General features: G+C 43.0%; 1 protein-coding gene across 3 annotated transcripts in view; it reads right to left on the bottom strand.

Moving 5' to 3' along the window:
• The window catches only part of tbc1d22b (TBC1 domain family, member 22B), a 53,474-nt gene that overhangs the window by 22,148 nt on the left and 10,738 nt on the right, over positions 1-20,588 (bottom strand). Inside the window, exons 2-4 of one of the 3 annotated variants that reach the window (XM_061923293.2) lie at positions 10,514-10,570; positions 10,121-10,301; positions 9,901-10,003 (exon numbers count right to left, since the gene is read on the bottom strand). In XM_061923293.2, the coding sequence (XP_061779277.2) occupies positions 9,901-10,003; positions 10,121-10,301; positions 10,514-10,570 (341 nt within the window). Of the gene's footprint in view, positions 1-9,900; positions 10,302-10,513; positions 10,571-20,588 lie in introns of all 3 variants that reach the window. The other 2 variants (XM_061923301.2, XM_061923285.2) reach the window with 2 other exon arrangements.

A 20,588-nucleotide genomic window follows, 5' to 3' on the forward strand; every position in this document is an offset into this window, starting at 1 on the left:
GGGTGATAAAACAATATCAATATAAATTGTGATAAACATGTATAAAAAATGCATTCGATAACTCTTTGATAATTGTTTTCCCTTTTTGTTTGGAAGAAAGTTGAAGTATGGAAGCAAGGTTGGTTGCATGAACAAAGGCACTCTCTCTCTGGTGACCGGGCAACGCAGGAAGTGATCACTGATCAGTGGGAGTGACACGCTAACAGCCAATCAGGTGACAGTATCAACTATCAAGTGTGGTGGATTCTTTGCATTGAGTGAGAAGAGAAAGTCAAAATGAAGAAATGGTGGATAAAATAGAAAAGTCACCTAGACAGGTTTTGGATTGTTTGAAGAGGGACCGTAGTCAGACTAATGAGGTTTGTAAATGATGCAAGGCAAGACCGCTAATACCACACCATCTTAGCCGCGCTCGCCCTTTAGAGCACAGCTGTAACTTCCTGCCATTAAACCTGCAGAGAATAGTTCTTCTCAGGTTTATCTAGGTTTACATTTTCAAACTTTGCACTATTTTCTTACACTTTATGAAGCATTTCTTAAATATTCATGATTTTTAAGAGCTTATTGTTAAGAGTTCAATGTGATTTTAATATTTTGTTTACATTGAGTGTTTTCCATGCTTGTGTTGACATTTCCTTTCTGCCTTGATAGCTGAAGGCATTATAATCAGAAGAAGGCCTGGTCCTTATTTTCCTTAGGTCATAAAAAATTTCAATAATCATCAATATCGACCAATATATTATTAATGTTTAAACAATTACTGCATAACAAAAGTTAATTGCCATAGTTAAATAAGAATAACAGGGCAAATTAATGTTACACAACTGTTATTTCCTCGCACTAAACCTGCAGAAAATAGTTCTCAGTAGGGATGTCCGATAATGGCTTTTTGCCGATATTCCGATATTGTCCAACTCTTTAATTACCGATACCGATATCAACCGATACCGATATATACAGTCGTGGAATTAACACATTATTATGCCTAATTTGGAAAACCAGGTATGGTGAAGATAAGGTCCTTTTTAAAAAAAATAAAAAATAAATAAAATAAGATCCATCCATCCATCCATCTTCTTCCGCTTATCCGAGGTCGGGTCGCGGGGGCAGCAGCCTAAGCAGGGAAGCCCAGACTTCCCTCTCCCCAGCCACATCGTCCAGCTCTTCCTGTGGGACCCTGAGGCGTTCCCAGGCCAGCCGGGAGACATAGTCTTCCCAACGTGTCCTGGGTCTTCCCCGCGGCCTCCTACCAGTCGGACGTGCCCTAAACACCTCCCTAGGGAGGCGTTCGGGTGGCATCCTGACCAGATGCCCGAACCACCTCATCTGGCTCCTCTCGATGTGGAGGAGCAGCGGCTTTACTTTGAGCTCCTCCCGGATGGCAGAGCTTCTCACCCTATCTCTAAGGGAGAGCCCCGCCACCCGGCGGAGGAAACTCATTTCGGCCGCTTGTACCCGTGATCTTGTCCTTTCGGTCATAACCCAAAGCTCATGACCATAGGTGAGGATGGGAACGTAGATCGACCGGTAAATTGAGAGCTTTGCCTTCCGGCTCAGCTCCTTCTTCACCACAACGGATCGATACAGCGTCCGCATTACTGAAGACGCCGCACCGATCCGCCTGTCAATCTCACGATCCACTCTTCCCTCACTCGTGAACAAGACTCCGAGGTACTTGAACTCCTCCCCAACCCGGAGATGGCACTCCACCCTTTTCCGGGCGAGAACCATGGACTCGGACTTGGAGGTGCTGATTCTCATCCCAGTCGCTTCACACTCAGCTGCGAACCGATCCAGTGAGAGCTGAAGATCCTGGCCAGATGAAGCCATCAGGACCACATCATCTGCAAAAAGCAGAGACCTAATCCTGCAGCCACCAAACCAGATCCCCTCAACGCCTTGACTGCGCCTAGAAATTCTGTCCATAAAAGTTATGAACAGAATCGGTGACAAAGGGCAGCCTTGGCGGAGTCCAACCCTCACTGGAAACGTGTCCGACTTACTACCGGCAATGCGGACCAAGCTCTGGCACTGATCATACAGGGAGCGGACTGCCACAATCAGACAGTCCGATACCCCATACTCTCTGAGCACTCCCCACAGGACTTCCCGAGGGACACGGTCGAATGCCTTCTCCAAGTCCACAAAACACATGTAGACTGGTTGGGCAAACTCCCATGCACCCTCAAGGACCCTGCCGAGAGTATAGAGCTGGTCCACAGTTCCACGACCAGGACGAAAACCACACTGTTCCTCCTGAATCCGAGGTTCGACTATCCGGCGTAGCCTCCTCTCCAGTACACCTGAATAGACTTTACCGGGAAGGCTGAGGAGTGTGATCCCACGATAGTTAGAACACACCCTCCGGTTCCCCTTCTTAAAGAGAGGAACCACCACCCCGGTCTGCCAATCCAGTGGTACCGCCCCCGATGTCCACGCGATGCTGCAGAGTCTTGTCAACCAAGACAGCCCCAAAGCATCCAGAGCCTTAAGGAACTCCGGGCGGATCTCATCTACCCCCGGGGCCTTGCCACCGAGGAGCTTTTTAACTACCTCAGCAACCTCAGCCCCAAAAATAGGAGAGCCCACCACAGACTCCCCAGGCACTGCTTCCTCATAGGAAGACGTGTTGGTGGGATTGAGGAGGTCGTCGAAGTATTCCCTCCACCGATCCACAACATCCGCAGTCGAGGTCAGCAGAACACCATCCTCGCCATACACGGTGTTGATAGTGCACTGCTTCCCCTTCCTGAGGCGGCGGATGGTGGTCCAGAATTGCTTCGAAGCCGTCCGGAAGTCGTTTTCCATGGCCTCACCGAACTCCTCCCATGTCCGAGTTTTTGCCTCTGCGACCGCTGAAGCCGCACACCGCTTGGCCTGTCGGTACCTGTCCGCTGCCTCAGGAGTCCTATGAGCCAAAAGAACCCGATAGGACTCCTTCTTCAGCTTGACGGCATACCTCACCGCCGGTGTCCACCAACGGGTTCTAGGATTACCGCCACGACAAGCACCAACTACCTTGCGGCCACAGCTCCAATCAGCCGCATCGACAATAGAGGCGCGGAACATGGTCCATTCGGACTCAATGTCCAGCACCTCCCTCGTGACATGTTCAAAGTTCTTCCGGAGGTGGGAATTGAAACTCTCTCTGACAGGAGACTCTGCCAGACGTTCCCAGCAAACCCTCACAATGCGTTTGGGCCTGCCAGGTCTGTCCGGCATCCTCCCCCACCATCGCAGCCAACTCACCACCAGGTGGTGATCGGTAGAAAGCTCCGCCCCTCTCTTCACCCGAGTGTCCAAAACATGAGGCCGCAAATCCGATGACACAACTACAAAGTCGATCATGGAAGTGCGGCCTAGGGTGTCCTGGTGCCAAGTGCACATATGGACACCCTTATGTTTGAACATGGTGTTCGTTATGGACAATCTGTGACGGGCACAAAAGTCCAATAACAAAACACCGCTCGGGTTGAGATCCGGGCAGCCATTCTTCCCGATCACGCCTCTCCAGGTTTCACTGTCGCTGCCAACATGAGCATTGAAGTCCCCCAGTAGAACAAGGGAATCACCCGGGGGAGCACTCTCAAGTACTCCCTCGAGTGAATCCAAAAAGGGTGGGTACTCTGAGCTGCGGTTTGGCGCGTAAGCGCAAACCACAGTCAGGACCCATTCCCCCACCCGAAGGCGGAGGGAAGCTACCCTCTCGTCCACCGGGTTGAACTCCAACGTGCAGGCTCTGAGCCGGGGGAATAACAAGAATTCCCACCCCAGTCCGTCGCCTCTCACTGCTGGCAACGCCAGAGTGGAAGAGAGTCCAGCCCCTCTCGAGAGAACTGGTTCCAGAGCCCTTGCTGTGCGTCGAAGTGAGTCCGACTATATCGAGCCGGAACTTCTCCACCTCGCGCACTAGCTCAGGCTCCTTCCCCCCCAGCGAGGTGACGTTCCACGTCCCAAGAGCTAGCTTCTGTAGCCGAGGATCGGACCGCCAAGTGCCCTGCCCTCGGCTGCCGCCCAGCTCACATCGCACCCGACCTCTATGACCCCTGCTATGGGTGGTGAGCCCATTGGAGGGGGGACCCACGTTGCCTCTTCGGGCTGTGCCCGGCCGGGCCCCATGGGGACAGGCCCGGCCACCAGGCGCTCGCCACCTGGCTCCAGAGGGGGGCCCCGGTGACCCGCGTCCGGGCAAGGGAAATCTGGGTTCCTCGTTTGTTTTCTTCATAGAGGTCTTCGAGCTGCTCTTTGTCTGATCCCTCACCTAGGACCAGTTTGTCTTGGGAGACCCTACCAGGGGGCATAAAGCCCCCGGACAACATAGCTCCTAGGATCATTGGGACACGCAAACTCCTCTACCACGTTAAGGTGGCAGCTCAGAGATAAGATCAATAAATTAAAAACATTTTCTTGAATAAAAAAGAAAGTAAAACAATATAAAAACAGTTACATAGAAACTAGTAATTAATGAAAATTAGTAAAATTAACTGTTAAAGGTTAGTACTATTAGTGCCAGCAGCACGCACAATCATGTGTACTTACGGACTGTATCCCTTGCAGACTGTATTGATATATAATGTAGGAACCAGAATAATAATAACAGAAAGAAACAACCCTTTTGTGTGAATGAGTGTGAATGAGTGTAAATGGGGGAGGGAGATTTTTTGGGTTGGTGCATTAATTGTAAGTGTATCTTGTGTTTTTTATGTTGATTTAATTAAAAAACAAAAACAACAAAAAAAAAAAAACGATACCGATAATAAAAAAATGATACCGATAATTTCCGATATTACATTTTAAAGCATTTATCGTCCGATAATATCGCCAGGTCAATATTATCGGACATCTGTAGTTCTCAGGTTTCTCTATGTTTACATTTTCACACTTTGCATTATTTTCTCACACTTTATGAAGCATTTCTTACATATTCATGACTATTACGAGCTTATTGTTAAGTGTTCAATGTGATTTTACTATTTTGTTGACATTGAGTGTTTCCATGCTTGTGTTGACATTTCCTTCCTGCCTTGATAGCTGTGGGATTATAATCACAGGAATCTTACATAAAAAAAAAAAAGTTTTTACATTTCATAAATTGTTCTACTGCTCTTTGTTTTTCTGTTGGTACAAAATAAATTTCAATAATTATCGACACCAGGATCATGCAACCAACCTTGCCTCGCAACATCAGTTTTTTTCAGACAAAGAAGAAAATAACATTATAGAATGTTTTATCCATCATATTTTTTATTGATATCGATTAAATTACCGTATTTTCCGGACCATAGGGCGCACGGGATTATAAGGCGCAATGCCGATGAATGGTCTATTTTCAATCTTTTTTCCTATATACGGCTCACCGGATTATAGGGCGCATAGAAGGAGTCATATTTATTTATTTTTTTTCTAAATTGAAAACACTTCCTTGTGGTTTACACAACATGTGATGGTGTTTTTTTATGTTTTACAGATCATCTTCAAACCGCTTTGTGACAGTCGCTTTAGGATGCGCCGTTTTGTGGGCAGTCTGATTTACGTGGCTCACCTTCGGCAGCATCTTCTCCCCTTCATCTTTGCTGTAGCGGTGTAGCGTGCAAGGACGGGAGTGGAAGAAGTTTCAAAAGATGGAGCTAACTGTTTTAATGACATTCAGGCTTTACTTAAATCAATAACGGAGCAGCATCTCCTCATTCGGAAACAACAACAATGTGTGCCGTGAAAAACCGTCCGACCGGAACTCTCTAATAACTAAAGTTCCTTGGGTGAATAATGTAAATTCAGTACACCGGTATGTTTTAGCGTTTTCATGGCGAGTTTACTGACAGATACAGGGCTCAAATTTAACCGCGGCATATGCCGCGACCGCCGTTGTCATTTGCTGTAATGCCCTAAAAGTTGACCAACATTTACGGCAACAACATGCCGTGACTGCCCTTTACTTTTTACTTGTTAATGGACTAGGGATGTAACGATAAACAGTATAACGATTGACAGCGGTTAAATTTCAGGCGGTTAGTAATGCATTTCAGGCAATTGCTTACTTCCTGAATACCGAAGCGCCGCAGAGTTGAGCCGTTCGGCTCGGGATACATGGCGGCGACTCCATGGACTTTGTTTTGAAAATGTTCCCTCCGAGCTAACGGAGTCGATCGCTTTGTTTCAATGACTTCTACTTCTGTGGAGTGTTGGTGTGCGATTAAGAGCGCAAGGAAGAGAACAATATTTGATGTTGCCGTTTCATTTTGAACGTGCAGCTGGCGTCCTGGGACTGAGAGTTACCATGCATAAGGTGATGTGTCGGGGACAATGCCACAACTTGTTTATAAAGTCTGTAGTTTTTTTACTGGAATATTTACTCGTCCTTTATTTAACTGCTAACTTTGTTAGTGTTCCAATAACATCATTACTAGCTAAAATGTTTTGTCATCTCATCGAATTGATCGCTGGCTGAGTTGTCCGGGAGGCACAAAGATTGTGTGTTAGATGTGAGGTGTCTATGGCGTCACATTAGTGCCAAAAATCCGAGCGCATAAAAACTGTTATCGCGCGCTGATTCTCCACTTCGTGCGCGCGCGACACCCTTTTGCGCGCGCGTGGTGCCTTTTTGCGCGCGCGCGGTGCCTTTCTGCGCGCGCTCGACGCCTTTCTGCGCGCTCTCTGTGTACTCCTGGCATCTCTCCTCGCGCTGTCATGTTTCTTTTTGAAACTTTGGGGGCGGGTATGCTTAGACGGCCCCTCCTTTCTGATTGGCTCTGAGCATTTTTCATATGACCAATCATTCTCCAGTGTAGCAACGTTGTAGCCATTTTACCTCAGACATCTAGCCTCAATCATTACATTGATGTCAATGGTACATGTACTAATTAAATTACCATAACTTGCTCGATTTTCGACCAATTTACAAACGGTTTGCCTTGTTACAAATCTCATTACATGTAGATATGACATAGGATGCTGTACCTGTTGAAATTACCTCTTTCGCTTTAAAAAAAAAAGACTTAATTGTGCAACTTAGTTGTGTAGGGTCAGTGTTAGTCAGTTCTCTGATTATTTTAAACTGTTTCAGAATACATTATTAAAAGCTATTTTTAACATTTTAAAAACAAAATTCAAAGATTATTCCATTAATTTTATGGCTGAATCAAAAGAAATTCCATAAATTAGAAAACAAATGTTCAAGAAGAAGTGAAAATATAAAATAATGTTATGGTTGGATGTTATTGCTGGTGGACCAGTTCTGGCTGAAAGATGTGATTATGGTGTTTGTTGTCTTATTATTTATTTGGGTCACATTTTGTATTACCCTGTATTGTGTTTATGTGGTATGAAATAACCTTCATCAGCGCGCGACATTTATTTATCCACTTCTTCCTCCGTAAATCTTGATACATATTGACGATGACCCGCCCTGCTATACTTCTGATTGGCTCTGAGCATTTTTCAGCATTTTTCGCCTGACCAATCAGAAAGAAGGGGCCATCTAAGCATACCCGCCCCCAAAGTGCCAAAAAGAAACATGACAGCGCGAGGAGAGATGCCAGGAGTACACAGAGAGCGCGCAGAAAGGCGTCGCCCGCGCGCAGAAAGGCACCGCGCACGCGCAAAAAGGCACCGCGCGCGCGCAAAAGGGTGTGGCGTGCGCACGAAGTGGAGAATCAGCGCGTGATAACAGTTTTTATGCGCTCGGATTTTTGGCACTAATGTGACGCCATAGGTGTCACTCTTTATTTTTGTTGGCCAAACCGTTGCACTGAAGTACATGGTTGTTGTTGGAGAACAAAGCTTGTTTATTTGACTTTATCTTCATTAGCCAAACTGCTTTGTGTTTTGTATTGATATCAAAAAGTAAACACCATGTTTTTGTACGTTACTTGTTTTTTTTTCATTCCACTAAGTCCATCCATCCATTTTCTACCGCTTATTCCCTTCGGGGTCGCGGGGGGCGCTGGAGCCTATCTCAACTACAATCGGGCGGAAGGCGGGGTACACCCTGGACAAGTTGCCACCTCATCGCAGGGCCAACACAGATAGACAGACAACATTCACACTCACATTCACACACTAGGGCCAATTTAGTGTTGCCAATCAACCTATCCCCAGGTGCATGTTTTTGGAGGTGAGAGGAAGCCAGAGTACCCGGAGGGAACCCACGCAGTCACGAGGAGAACATGCAAACTCCACACAGAAAGATCCCGAGCCTGGGATTGAACCCCAGACTACCGTATTTTTCGGAGTATAAGTCGCACCTGCCGAAAATGCAAAATAAAGAAGGAAAAAAACATTTATAAGTCGAACTGGAGCCCGGCCAAACTATGAAAAAAACTGCGACTTATAGTCCGAAAAATACGGTACTCAGCACCTTCGTATTGTGAGGCAGACGCACTAACCCCTCTTCCACCGTGTTGCCATGTAAATATATATAACTTAAAATATACTTCAATCTAAGAAAATGTAAAACTAGAGATAAAGGCATCATGTAATAAAAAATCTGACACGCTGATACTAGTAATGAACAAAAACAACTATTTGTCTTTAAATGTATAGATCCAGAATGTAGAGCATTTTTATTAGATATTACAAATTAAATGATGGCGTCACATTCACACTCCAATACTGCTTTACCAAACCTAGTGAATAATCATGATTAATAATCGTGATTTCAATATTGATAAAAATAATCTTAATTATTATTTTGTCCATATGTATAAGACTTGACCTCATATATTAACACTATTTCTATCTATATGGAGAAAAAGTGCAGTTACGTCTTATATCCATAGGATGCCATCTTGCAAATTGTTCACATTTATTTGTATTTATTTATAGTATTATTTTGTTTCTGCCATATTACTTTGTTTATAATGCTTGTGTTGCTTTCATATGCACATTCAGCTTTCTACTTGAGGTACATATATACATTTTGAATGTGTGTGTTTTAAAAAAAAATCAATTTGGTTAAAGGATTTCCGTATACCGGTAAGTAGTTTTGGAAAATTTTGAGCACATGTGCGCTTTGGAGCCCCTGCCTCGAAAGAAAACAATTTTTGTTTGCCTTGGTGCCTTTCCAACTTGCCTTGGTGCCCTGAAATCTGAGCCCTCCTTTAAAGGCAACACTTGCCTTGACCTTAAAAAGTTAAAATGCAAGGCCTGCAGATATAAGTAAGAACTTTACACTACTTTATATTATAAATGGCAACAGCGGAGGATGAATGTCCCATAACAAGAAGATAGAGAAAAAGAAAAAGCTCATCGACTACGGTGTCGCCACGGACTATAAAGGCGGACGTGCGCAATTTTTCAGGATTTATGCAGATCCCAAATACAGATCAGCAGGTACCAGAAGGTAAGAAAAGTTACTTTTGCATAATATTGCAAAACAAAACGCCAGATATGTCTTACCTTATAAACACACCATAATAATACTTATACAGGTATGTTTAATGCACCGACAGTCCATCAAGCAGATCGGCTTTATAGTTTACCAAAGTCATAGAAAGACATTTTGAAATATTTTTGAGCCTCGTGTATAATGTTCTATATTTTCAATGGAACATATAAAACGTTGGTGTTGTTTACTTGAGTCATACTGCCGTCATATTGCAGTCTACACGTATCGCTTATGTTTGACTGCCATTTACTGGTCACATTTATCATTACACCTTGCACCAAAAAAATTGCTTCGAGGTCGGTAAGCAAAACCAGAATTATTCCGTACATTAGGCGCACCGCGTTACAAGGCGCAGTGTCGCGTTTTGAGGAAAAATTTTTTTTTTAAGTGTGCCTTATAGTCCGGAAAATACGGTATATATATATATATATATTGATATGGTTTTATCGCCCAGCCTTAAGCTTCTCACAGGTTAGTCACGTAGCTGGACCTTCAGGACTATGTTCGTCTCCTACCTGAGGACGAGCTGAGGTGCACCTCGCTGTTGGACTTGACAACTTTGCCGTTGACATGCTCGTGCTCCGCGTCCTCCTCTGTCAAGTGTGACATTCCACCATGCTGCTCAGCAGAAAAGACATCGTACACATTTCCCTTAGTTGTGGATAATTGTTGTGGGATTTTTTGTACTACTTCTTTAAATGCACTAAAAACAATAAGTGAGGTTGAAGTAGCTACCTGTTTTGGAGTGAACCCAGATGGCAGGGTAGAGCAGAGGGCGGGGCCTCCAAAGAAATCGTCATCTTCCTGGTCGTCGTCAATGTCCCAGGCATCGTTTGTGCTGCGGGCAAACTCGTGGAAACTCGACGTCTTTTTCGACTTCAGATTGTTGAACTTCAGCTTGGTGTCTTTGGGGTACCTGCATCAGCAAAGGCAAGCAAGCGGCAGGAAACAAACAATTGGTTTTTGAATAGACAGGTGGCGTGGGGGTGGAATAGGACAAACAACATAAAATGAGGACATAAATGTCGGAAAAATCAAGCGGGAAATGATCTGGCCAAACCAAAGCAATAAATGAAATGCATCCATGCGGACAAAGTAACATGCAGTCTCAGGCCTGTGAGCACTTACAAGCGTCGCAGTCGCGGATCCAGAGGAGGATGCTGTGCTCCATAAACAGGCTGCACACTGAAGAAGACCACATGTCAACTACTACTTCAGAACTACCTCTTCTTCCCCCGTGCTGGCACCAGCCGTTTATGAGGGCTTCGCCTCCATCATCATTTAGCAAGGCACATTTTCACTCTGCCCATTACTCCTTACATTTTTGGATGTATTCTTTGCCGGATACAGAGAAAAACAGTAAAACTTAAAGAAACTGTCCAACATATTTTTCAGTCCCAAACCTCAAAAAGTCCTAGGTAAAAAGCAGAAAATCCACACACTTCAGAATTAGGGAGGTCATGATTACTAGTATTAATGATAAATCACCGTAAAACTAACAATATTGGACGTCATCTGCGATACCACAGTATAAAAAAAAGTGTAACGTCATTTCTGGACCATAGGGCACACCGGATTATAAGGCGCACTTCCGACGAGCAGGTCTACTGCTCAGTGGCCTAGTGGTTAGAGCAGATCTGGGCAAATTGAGGCCCGGGGGCCTCATGTGGCCCGTTAAGCTTTTCAATCTGGCCTGCCGGACATTCCCAAATAATTTTTTTAGATGTTTAAGATGTAAAGTGTAGCTGCCATTATGATGTGCACTCATGTTTTCTAATGACTGTAAGTCTTCAACTATACTAAGTATTTCAATGCTTGGAATCTGCACTTTTGCATGATATACTAGTTACTATGGTCATCTAATGAGTTACTATGGTCATCTAATTAGTTACTATGGTCATCTAAGTCATAGCAACTCAGACGAGGCACTAAGCAGTGTGGATGGGGAGCGTTTCCACAGAGTGTTTCAATCAGGAGATTTTTACAACAAAGTTCTAAAGCTTATTGATATATCACATATATCAGATTGTAGGTGGGTTTTTTTTTTTACCTTTCGGGTTCATATTTCGCTGTGTTTGTTGCATTTTTATTGCGCTTCACTTGATTGTAAAATATGTGGATGGAGAGGGGGTGTGACGTTCATATGTTGTCAATATTCAGTGTTTTATCCTTCATAGAAAACAATTAAAATTCCATTCCGTTTTTTAAGGCGGTCTGTCATAAAGTTTTTAGCATTCAATCAGACATTATTGTGAGGTTTTGTATTAGTGTTCCTAAAAATAGATATGCTAGCCCCCCAGACACATTTGTTTCTCTAAATTTGGCCCCTCGAGTCAAACTAATTGCCCAGGCCTGGGTTAGAGTGTCCGCCCTGAGATCAGTAGGTCGTGAGTTCAAACGTCGGCTGAGTCATACCAAAGGCTATACAAATGGGACCCATTACCTCCCTGCTTGGCACTCAGCATCAAGGGTTGAAATTGGGGGTTATATCACCAAAATGATTCCCGGGCACGGCCACCGCTGCTGCTCACTGCTCCCCTCACCTCCCCTGGGGTGAGGGTGATGGGTCAAATGCAGAGGATAATCTCACCACACCTAGTGTGTGTGACAATCATTTTATTCCAGTCTTTTTGTAGGGACGGCGTGGCGCAGTGGAAGAGTGGCCGTGCGCAACCCGAGGGTCCCTGGTTCAATCCCCACCTAGTACCAACCTCGTCATGTCCGTTGTGTCCTGAGCAAGACACTTCACCCTTGCTCCTGATGGCTGCTGGTTAGCGCCTTGCATGGCAGCTCCCGCCATCAGTGTGTGAATGTGTGTGTGAATGGGTAAATGTGGAAGTAGTGTCAAAGCGCTTTGAGTACCTTGAAGGTAGAAAAGCGCTATACAAGTACAACCCATTTATCATTTATATTTATTTATTTTTTCATACAAAAAGTTGAACCAGATTATAAGGCGCATTTAAGGGGTCATATTATGTTTTTTAAATTGAAAACACTTCTTTGTGGTCTACATAACATGTAATGGTGGTTCCTTGGTCAAAATTTTGCATAGATTATGTTTTACAGACCATCTTCAAGTCGCTTTCTGACAGTCGCTTCAGGATGCACCGTTTTGTGGGCGGCAATCTTTACGTGGCTCACCATCGACAGCGTCTTCTCCCAGTCATCTTTGTTGTAGCGGTGTAGCGTGCAAGGACGGGGGTGGAAGAAGTGTCAAAAGATGGAGCTAACTGTTTTAATGACATTCAGACTTTACTTAAATCAACAACGGAGCAGCATCTCCTCATCCGTGGCCTCACTAGTGCAACAACACCGTGAAAAACCGTCCGACCGGAACTCTCTAATAACTAAAGTTATTATGTAAACCCACTACACTGGTAAGTTTTTAGCACTTCCATAGCGAGATACAAGTTAAAACTTTACGCTACTTTATATTAGCAACTACAGAGGGTGAATTCCCCATACAAAGAAGACAGTGAAAAAGAAGAAGGTTATCGACTAGGGCAGGGGTCGGCAACCCGCGGCTCCGGTGCCGCATGCGGCTCTTTGATCACTCTGATGCGGCTCAGCTGCATACTTGCCGACCCCCCTGATATTCCCGGGAGACTTCCGGACTTCAGCGCCCCACGCAGAAAAATCCCGGGATTAATATTGACCGATTTTCACCCTAACAATAATAATATGGGCGTGCCATGATGGTACAGCAATTAGCGCCCTCTACAATCTGTATTAACAGCTTGCCAGCCCAGCCTCTTGTTATATGCATTTTCAGCGTGCACACGTAAGTGACAGCAAGGCATACTTGGTCAACAACCACACAGGTTACACTGACGGTGGTCATATAAAACAACTTTAACACTCTTACTAATAATGCGCCACACTTTGAACCAAAACCAAACAAGAATGACAAACACATTTCGGGAGAACATCCGCACCTTAACACAACACAACAAATACCCAGAATCTCATGCAGCCCTGACTCTTCCGGGCTACATTATACACCCCAACCCTGCTCCCCCCCCCTCCCTCCGTGCTTCGGTTGAGGTGGGCGGGGTTTGGTAGCGGGGGTGTATAATGTAGCCCGGAAGAGTTAGGGCTGCATGGGATTCTGGGTATTTGTTCTGTTGTGTTTATGTTGTGTTACGGTGCAGCTGTTCTCCCGAAATGTGTTTGTCATTCTTGTTTGGTGGGGGTTCACAGTGTGGTGCATTATTAGTAAGAGTGTTAAAGTTTTTTTATACCGCCACCGTCAGTGTAACCTGTGTGGTTGTTGACCAAGTATGCATTGCTGTCACTTACGTGAGCAAGCGGAAGCCCCATACAACATGTGGCTGGGCCGGCACGCTGGTTGTAGTGGGCGCTAACTGATGTACTATCACGGAACATTCGAGAGAACAGTTGTCCTGAAATTCGTAGTCTGCCAGAAAAATCAGGAGGGTTCACAATAGTGGTGGGATCGGCAATTATTTTGACTGTACTGAATCACTAGAATCAGTTCCTTAAATTGAGTCGTTCAAAAAATGTGTTCACCGAATCCCCCCCCCAAAAAAAAAAAAAAATAGGAGGGGGGGCATGCGTAGTACAGTACAGTGCAGACATTCGCGGGAGAAGCAGCAAATAGGGTGAACGCGAGTCCCTACACAGCTCTGTGCATGCAGTACACCAGGCAGTGAGTGACTGACACAGCGCCACAGTCAGCACAGTTCAGTACGTGAACCTGAATCACTTCTGCAGCAGCAGTTCTGTGTGCAGGTCGGCGAATCATGAGTCAGTCAGTAACAGCTTCCCCAGTGGCAGATCTCGGTGTGTGTCAGTTCGCGAACGACACAAGCCCTCAGCACCCAATGAACGACGCGCACAGTGACTGAACGAGAGCCTCAATGTGACGTCCTCCTCCGCGACACAGTCAGTTCTCTTTGTCAGTAGGTTCGCGAGTCCTGATTCTGTCGTTCACTGAGTGATCCATGTCATTAATCCGCGGTGAACGAATCGTTCGCTCAGTCCCTCCCCCCGCCCCCATGATGAGTAGCTGGCTACGTCGTTCGCCGACGTCGAGGGTTCAGTGAGTCACAGAATGCGCCAGTTCCACTCATACCGGCATGGTCGCGGCGGAGCTCAACTGAACTGAGAAAGGAACGAATCAGTTCAAGAAGTGATTCGGTTCAGTACGTTCACTCAAAAGATTCATTCGTTCGAACGAATCGTTCGCAAACGACACAACATTAGTTGACAAGTATGACGTTGTCAGGCGCCATTCATATAAAACTCGCGGGCCGCACTAATTTTCAATTTTCATATTAAGGTGCGGGCTGCGTGTCTGAGACCCTTAGTTTATACATAGCACAAAGCAAAAAAATACTTTGTATGCAGTGTTATGTCATTTTAAAATTCAAAAGATTTTTGTGGCTCCCATTGTTTTCTTTAATTTGTGAAACTGGTCAAAATGGCTCTTTGACTGGTAAAGGTTGCCGACCCCTGGACTAGGGTATCGGCACGGACCGCAGTCACGTGCGCACATTTTCAGGAGTTATGCAGATCTCAAATACACATCAGCAGGTTCCAGAAGGTAAGAAAAGTTGGTTTTGCATAATATTGTGAAACAAAACGCCAGATAATATGTCTGCTAATGGGTGGCATTTTGCGGGCCTTATACACACACCATAGTAATACTTGTATCTCTGACTACAGTAGCCGTAATGGGCCGACAATCCATCAGGCGGTGTGGCTTCAAAGTCATACTAAAACATTTTGACAGACTTTTGAGTGCCGTGTGTAATGTTCCTTATTTTCAATGGAACATTTAAAGATTTGGTGTTGTTTACTGGCGTCGTATTGCAGTTTACATGTATCTCTTGTGTGTGACTACTATCTACTGGTCACACCTATAACACCGTGTAACAAATAAAATTGCTTCGAGGTCGGTAAGCACAACCACAATTATTCCGTACATTAGGCGCACCGGGTAATAGGGCGCACTGTCGATTTTTGCGAAAAAAGAAAGGATTTTACGTGCGCCTTATAGTCCAAAAAATACGGTACATGTAAGGTAAAAAATTAAGATTTAGTACAATTATTTTTATTGACAAGAACAATGCAAAAAAAACTACTACAAGATGTAACATTAATTAATGCAATTAACAGAGAAATAATAATAATAGTAATAGTAAACAATTCAAAATAAACAGTGCAAAAACTGCATATAGCATCCATATTTTTGCAAATGGAGTATCATATCCAGATACATGGCATTCCCTATTTGAGTATTGATACTTTTGACAACCCTGTAAGGTTATCATGTCAGGCCATACATTCAGTGATAGCTAATGTTAGTAGCTACTTTTATCACTAGTTTGGGATTTAACGCTAAACTATATTAATGATAAACTGTGGTAAAACTATTGATGCATATTGTTATGGTTCCAAATTTAAAATGAAAATCCATGATTGGTAACCGCACTTTGACATACGGACTGGTGAGAGTGCTTGCTAGCAGCTAATGGCCAAAGCACAATTTCTTTCACTTTCTCTTCTCACTTCACGCAAGGAACAACCAAACCTGATAGTTCATACCGTTACCACTGATCAGTGATCACTTCCTGCGTTGCTCAATTACCAAAGAGCAAGTGCCCTTCTTCCTGCAACCAAACTTGCTTCACAGCTTACACTTTCTTCCGACGGAAACATTTTTCTTTACGTTTTATCGATTGCATTTTTTATTGATATCGAGTACTTGTCTATCGCGATATATCGTTTGACATCCTAGCCCTGACTCATGTCATTTAAACATTTAGAATGTGCACACAAACAAGTCTAACAGATTATGTAGACTACGAACACCAGAATGGCATCGAAGTCAAGTCGTCAGGTCTTCGTCAGTGCAACACGTCCCCACTTAGAGATGTTTGTGATAGAGCTGCTCCCCTTTAACGTCAAAGGACGTCAAGCGTGTTCTTGCTTGTACTTTGCATAAGTCAACTGACAGTCAAGCTGGTGGCTGACAACAAGGCTAGCTAATTATCTGACAACACCAGAGTCTGTCAGACTTGTTTTATCAGGACTAACCCAAAAACAGGCGACTGGAGGAGTTGCTGTTGTCCCTGCTCAAACATACTGCGTGTTCAAATTTGCAGCCTTTACACTGACATCAGTTTGGGTGAGATTACGTGTGTGTGTGTGACAAAGACAACAACACCCTCTTAGCACAGATCCTCTCTATGCTGGTAGTGACACGTAGGTCTAGAACAGGGGTCACCAATGCGGTGTTCGCGGGCACCAGGTAGCCCGTAAGGACCAGATGAGTCGCCCGCTGGCCTGTTCTAAAAATAGCTCAAATAGCAGCACTTACCAGTGAGCTGCCTCTATTTTTTTAATTGTATTTATTTACTAGCAAGCTGGTCTCGCTTTGCTCGACATATTTAATTCTAAGAGAGACAAAACTCAAATAGAATTTGAAAATCCAAGAAAATATTTTAAAGACTTGGTCTTCACTAGTTTAAATAAATTCATTTATTTTTTTTACTTTGCTTCTTAAAACTTTCAGAAAGACAATTATAGAGAAAAAATACAACCTTAAAAATTATTTTAGGATTTTTAAACACATATACCTTTTTACCTTTTAAATTCCTTCCTCTTCTTTCCTGACAATTTAAATCAATGTTCAAGTAAAATGTTTTTATTTTTTATTGTAAAGAATAATAAATACATTTTAATTTAATTCTTCATTTTAGCTTCTGTTTTTTCAACAAAGAATATTCGTGAAATATTTCTTCAAACTTATTATGATTAAAATTCAAAAAAATTATTCTGGCAAATCTAGAAAATCTGTAGAATCAAATTTAAATCTTATTTCAAAGTCTTTTGAATTTGTTTTACAATTTTTGTTCTGGAAAATCTAGAAGAAATAATGATTTGTCTTTTTTTAGAAATATAGCTTGGTCCAATTTGTTACATATTCTAACAAAGTGCAGATTGGATTTTAACCTATTTAAAACATCCATCCATCCATCCATTTTCTACCGCTTATTCCCTTTGGGGTCGCGGGGGGCGCTGGAGCCTATCTCAGCTACAATCGGGCGGAAGGCGGGGTACACCCTGGACAAGTCGCCAACTCATCGCAGGGCCAACACAGATAGACAGACAACATTCACACTCACATTCACACACTAGGGCCAATTTTAGTGTTGCCAATCAACTTATCCCCAGGTGCATGTCTTTGGAAGTGGGAGGAAGCCGGAGTACCCGGAGGGAACCCACGCAGTCACGGGGAGGACATGCAAACTCCACACAGAAAGATCCCGAGCCCGGGATTGAACCCAAGACTACTCAGGACCTTCGTATTGTGAGGCAGATGCACTAACCCCTCTGCCACCGTGAAGCCCCTATTTAAAACATGTCATCAAAATTCTAAAATTAATCTTAATCAGGAAAAATTACTAATGATGTTCCATAAATTATTTTTTTAATTTTTTCAAAAAGATTCGAATTCAACGTATCTTTGTGAATCAGCCTTTTCTGACATGAACTTCATCAAGAACAAACACAGAACACGCCTCACTGATGCACATATGCAAGACTCACTCAGAGTTGCAGTGTCAAGTTACACACCAGAGTACAACACACTAGTTAACAGCATGCAATGCCAGGCTTCCCACTAACTGACAAAGAAACAGATAATAGATTTGGTGTCCAGTTCAAAGTGTGACATGATTTATTTAAAAATTTGAGTTGACTTTTGTATTTTATATGAGTTATTATTTGTACACACATGGTGCAAAGTGATTCATGATTTGTTAAAAATGTTAGTGGCTAGCTAGTTAAAATGGGATATTGTGATTTCACAAGACTGTCTTAGAAGTGATCATTTGAAAATGTTCAATTTGAAAAATGTGCACTTAGAGAAAATATAAAAATAAAGTGTTGCATATTGATATTTATCTTTTTCTATATATATTTATTGTGAGAAATCATTAAGATGATCAGATAAATATAATTAATTATTAATAACATAGAGTTAAAGGTAAATTGAGCTAATTGGCAATTTCTGGCATTTTATTTAAGTATGTATGAAACTGGTAGCCCTTCGCATTAACCAGTACCCAAAAAGTAGCTCTTGGTTTCAAAAAGGTTGGTGACCCCTGGTCTAGAAGAACACACGCCATGTATTAAACCTGAGCAGTTCACCTTTTCCAATAAACCGTCACAAATTTAGACTTCATCTCGATGCTTAATCCAACGGCCAGAGGGGAGAACGTGCTAAAGGGCCGAGGGGCACAAACACGTCGTTTTTAGCACACAACAGCACCGTGAGTGATAAGTTCAGCCTTTTACCACACATGTAAGGCAGTGGAGATCATGACCTTCATTACACGGCAACTACTTTGCCCTGCACACATGCAATCAATAGTTGCAGGATTGCAAGGACTCGGCATGCCAAATTTAGCCCTTGGGTTCCACTTTGTGCACCATTGCTCTGCTATAACCAGCTGCAGAAAAATACAACTTTATTGCAGAATCAAATCAACAATAGAAGCAGCTTTTAGGATTATTCAAAAGGTGTAAATCAGGAGTGCCCAAAGTGCCCACAACTCATTTTTATTATCGCTTGGCCAAAAACAGAAGTAATCAATTTTTAATGCCATATATTATTACATATTACATAGAAATGTGCTGATCGATCGGCCTATTTTCGTGAAAAATAAAAAAAACGATCCTCTCCGGCTGACAAGCAGCTAATGATGCGTCTTCATACAAAGTGTGGAGCCGCTTCCCTTAACATACAGTAAACTGCATTTCTTAGTATCTTGATCAAGTATCAGCATCACTGGAGGATGAGGCTAAACATGCTACACAATGAGAGAAAGCCAGGTAGCAGGCATGCTAATATCTAAAATAAGCCAGAAACAAGAGAAGAAGTAAGTGCTTAGTAAAGTTTAAAAAGTGTAGATGGAAAAATAAGGCTTGGCTGGGGGTCAGCTAATGTCTTTAGTGGCTCCCTGGAGCATTTTTAAAAAAGGATGTAAAATGGAAAAAGATGGGGGAAAAATATTTTTTGTTTGTTTTATATGTTTTTTGTTTGAGGACAAACATGACACACACTTTCCCAAGTGTTAGAAAGCCCACTGTTTAATATGTTTGTGTGTATGCTTCACTGCTGAGAGTATTAGGTGAACAGCGTTTTGTCGTCCTACTAATTACGGCGGTTCTTGAACTCACCATAGTGTGGACTGTGACACAACAGTTTGTTTACATGTAAAATCTTCCACTCCTTCTTTCTCATTTTGTCAACCAAACATTTCATGCTGTGTGTGAATGCACAAAGGTGCGCTTTGTTGTTGTTATTGACTTGTTGGAGTGCTAATCAGGCATATTTGGTCAGCGCATGACTGCAAGCTAATCAATGCTAACATGCTAATTAGGCTAGCTGTACGTTCATATTGCATCATTATGCCTCATTTGTAGGTATATTTGAGCTCATTTAATTTCTTTTACTTTTATCCTCTTTGTATATAATTTAGTTTTGCATGTCTCATGACACGTTATCTGTATGTAGTATTGGCTGCATTTCAGATAGTTGTTTGCGTGCCATGTTGTTCCAGACCACAGCAAACATTACCTAGCTTGCCAAAGATTGTAATGAATATATTAAAAGAAGACAGCCTGCTGTTTCCTTTAACTTGGACACACACATCTATACCTTTGACCATTAAAAGTCAGTAATTTCCAGAAGTTATCTCACCTTCTGAGTAGCCTCTGATTTACTAATGGTTTCTAATGTTGTAAAAATGTGTAGAATAAATATTACATTTCAGCATTTCTGTCAACGAAAATTTGCTTCAGCCTGCGACACATCATTTTGATAGTAGGCTATTATGGCTAATATAAACACTTACATCATGTGCTGCCTTCATTATAACACCTATATACGGCTTTTCATTTTTTGTGGCTCCAGACAGATTTGTTTTTTGTATTTTTGGTCCAATATGGCTTTTTCAACGTTTTGGGTTGCCGACCCCTGGGCTGGGCGATATGGCAAAAAAAATTTATCACGATTATTTTTTTCATGTCATCCGATCTCGATTAATATCACAATTTAAATTTTTTAAAAAGCGGATTGTCCCGTGCAGGATTACAGTGATTATAGCGTTGCATCCCTACTGTAGTATCTTGTAACAGACATTTCCACCATGTTTGATTAATGTAATAT

Source organism: Nerophis lumbriciformis, linkage group LG01 (assembly GCF_033978685.3).
Source record: "Nerophis lumbriciformis linkage group LG01, RoL_Nlum_v2.1, whole genome shotgun sequence".
In the NCBI taxonomy this organism is placed as follows: Eukaryota; Metazoa; Chordata; class Actinopteri; order Syngnathiformes; family Syngnathidae; genus Nerophis; species Nerophis lumbriciformis.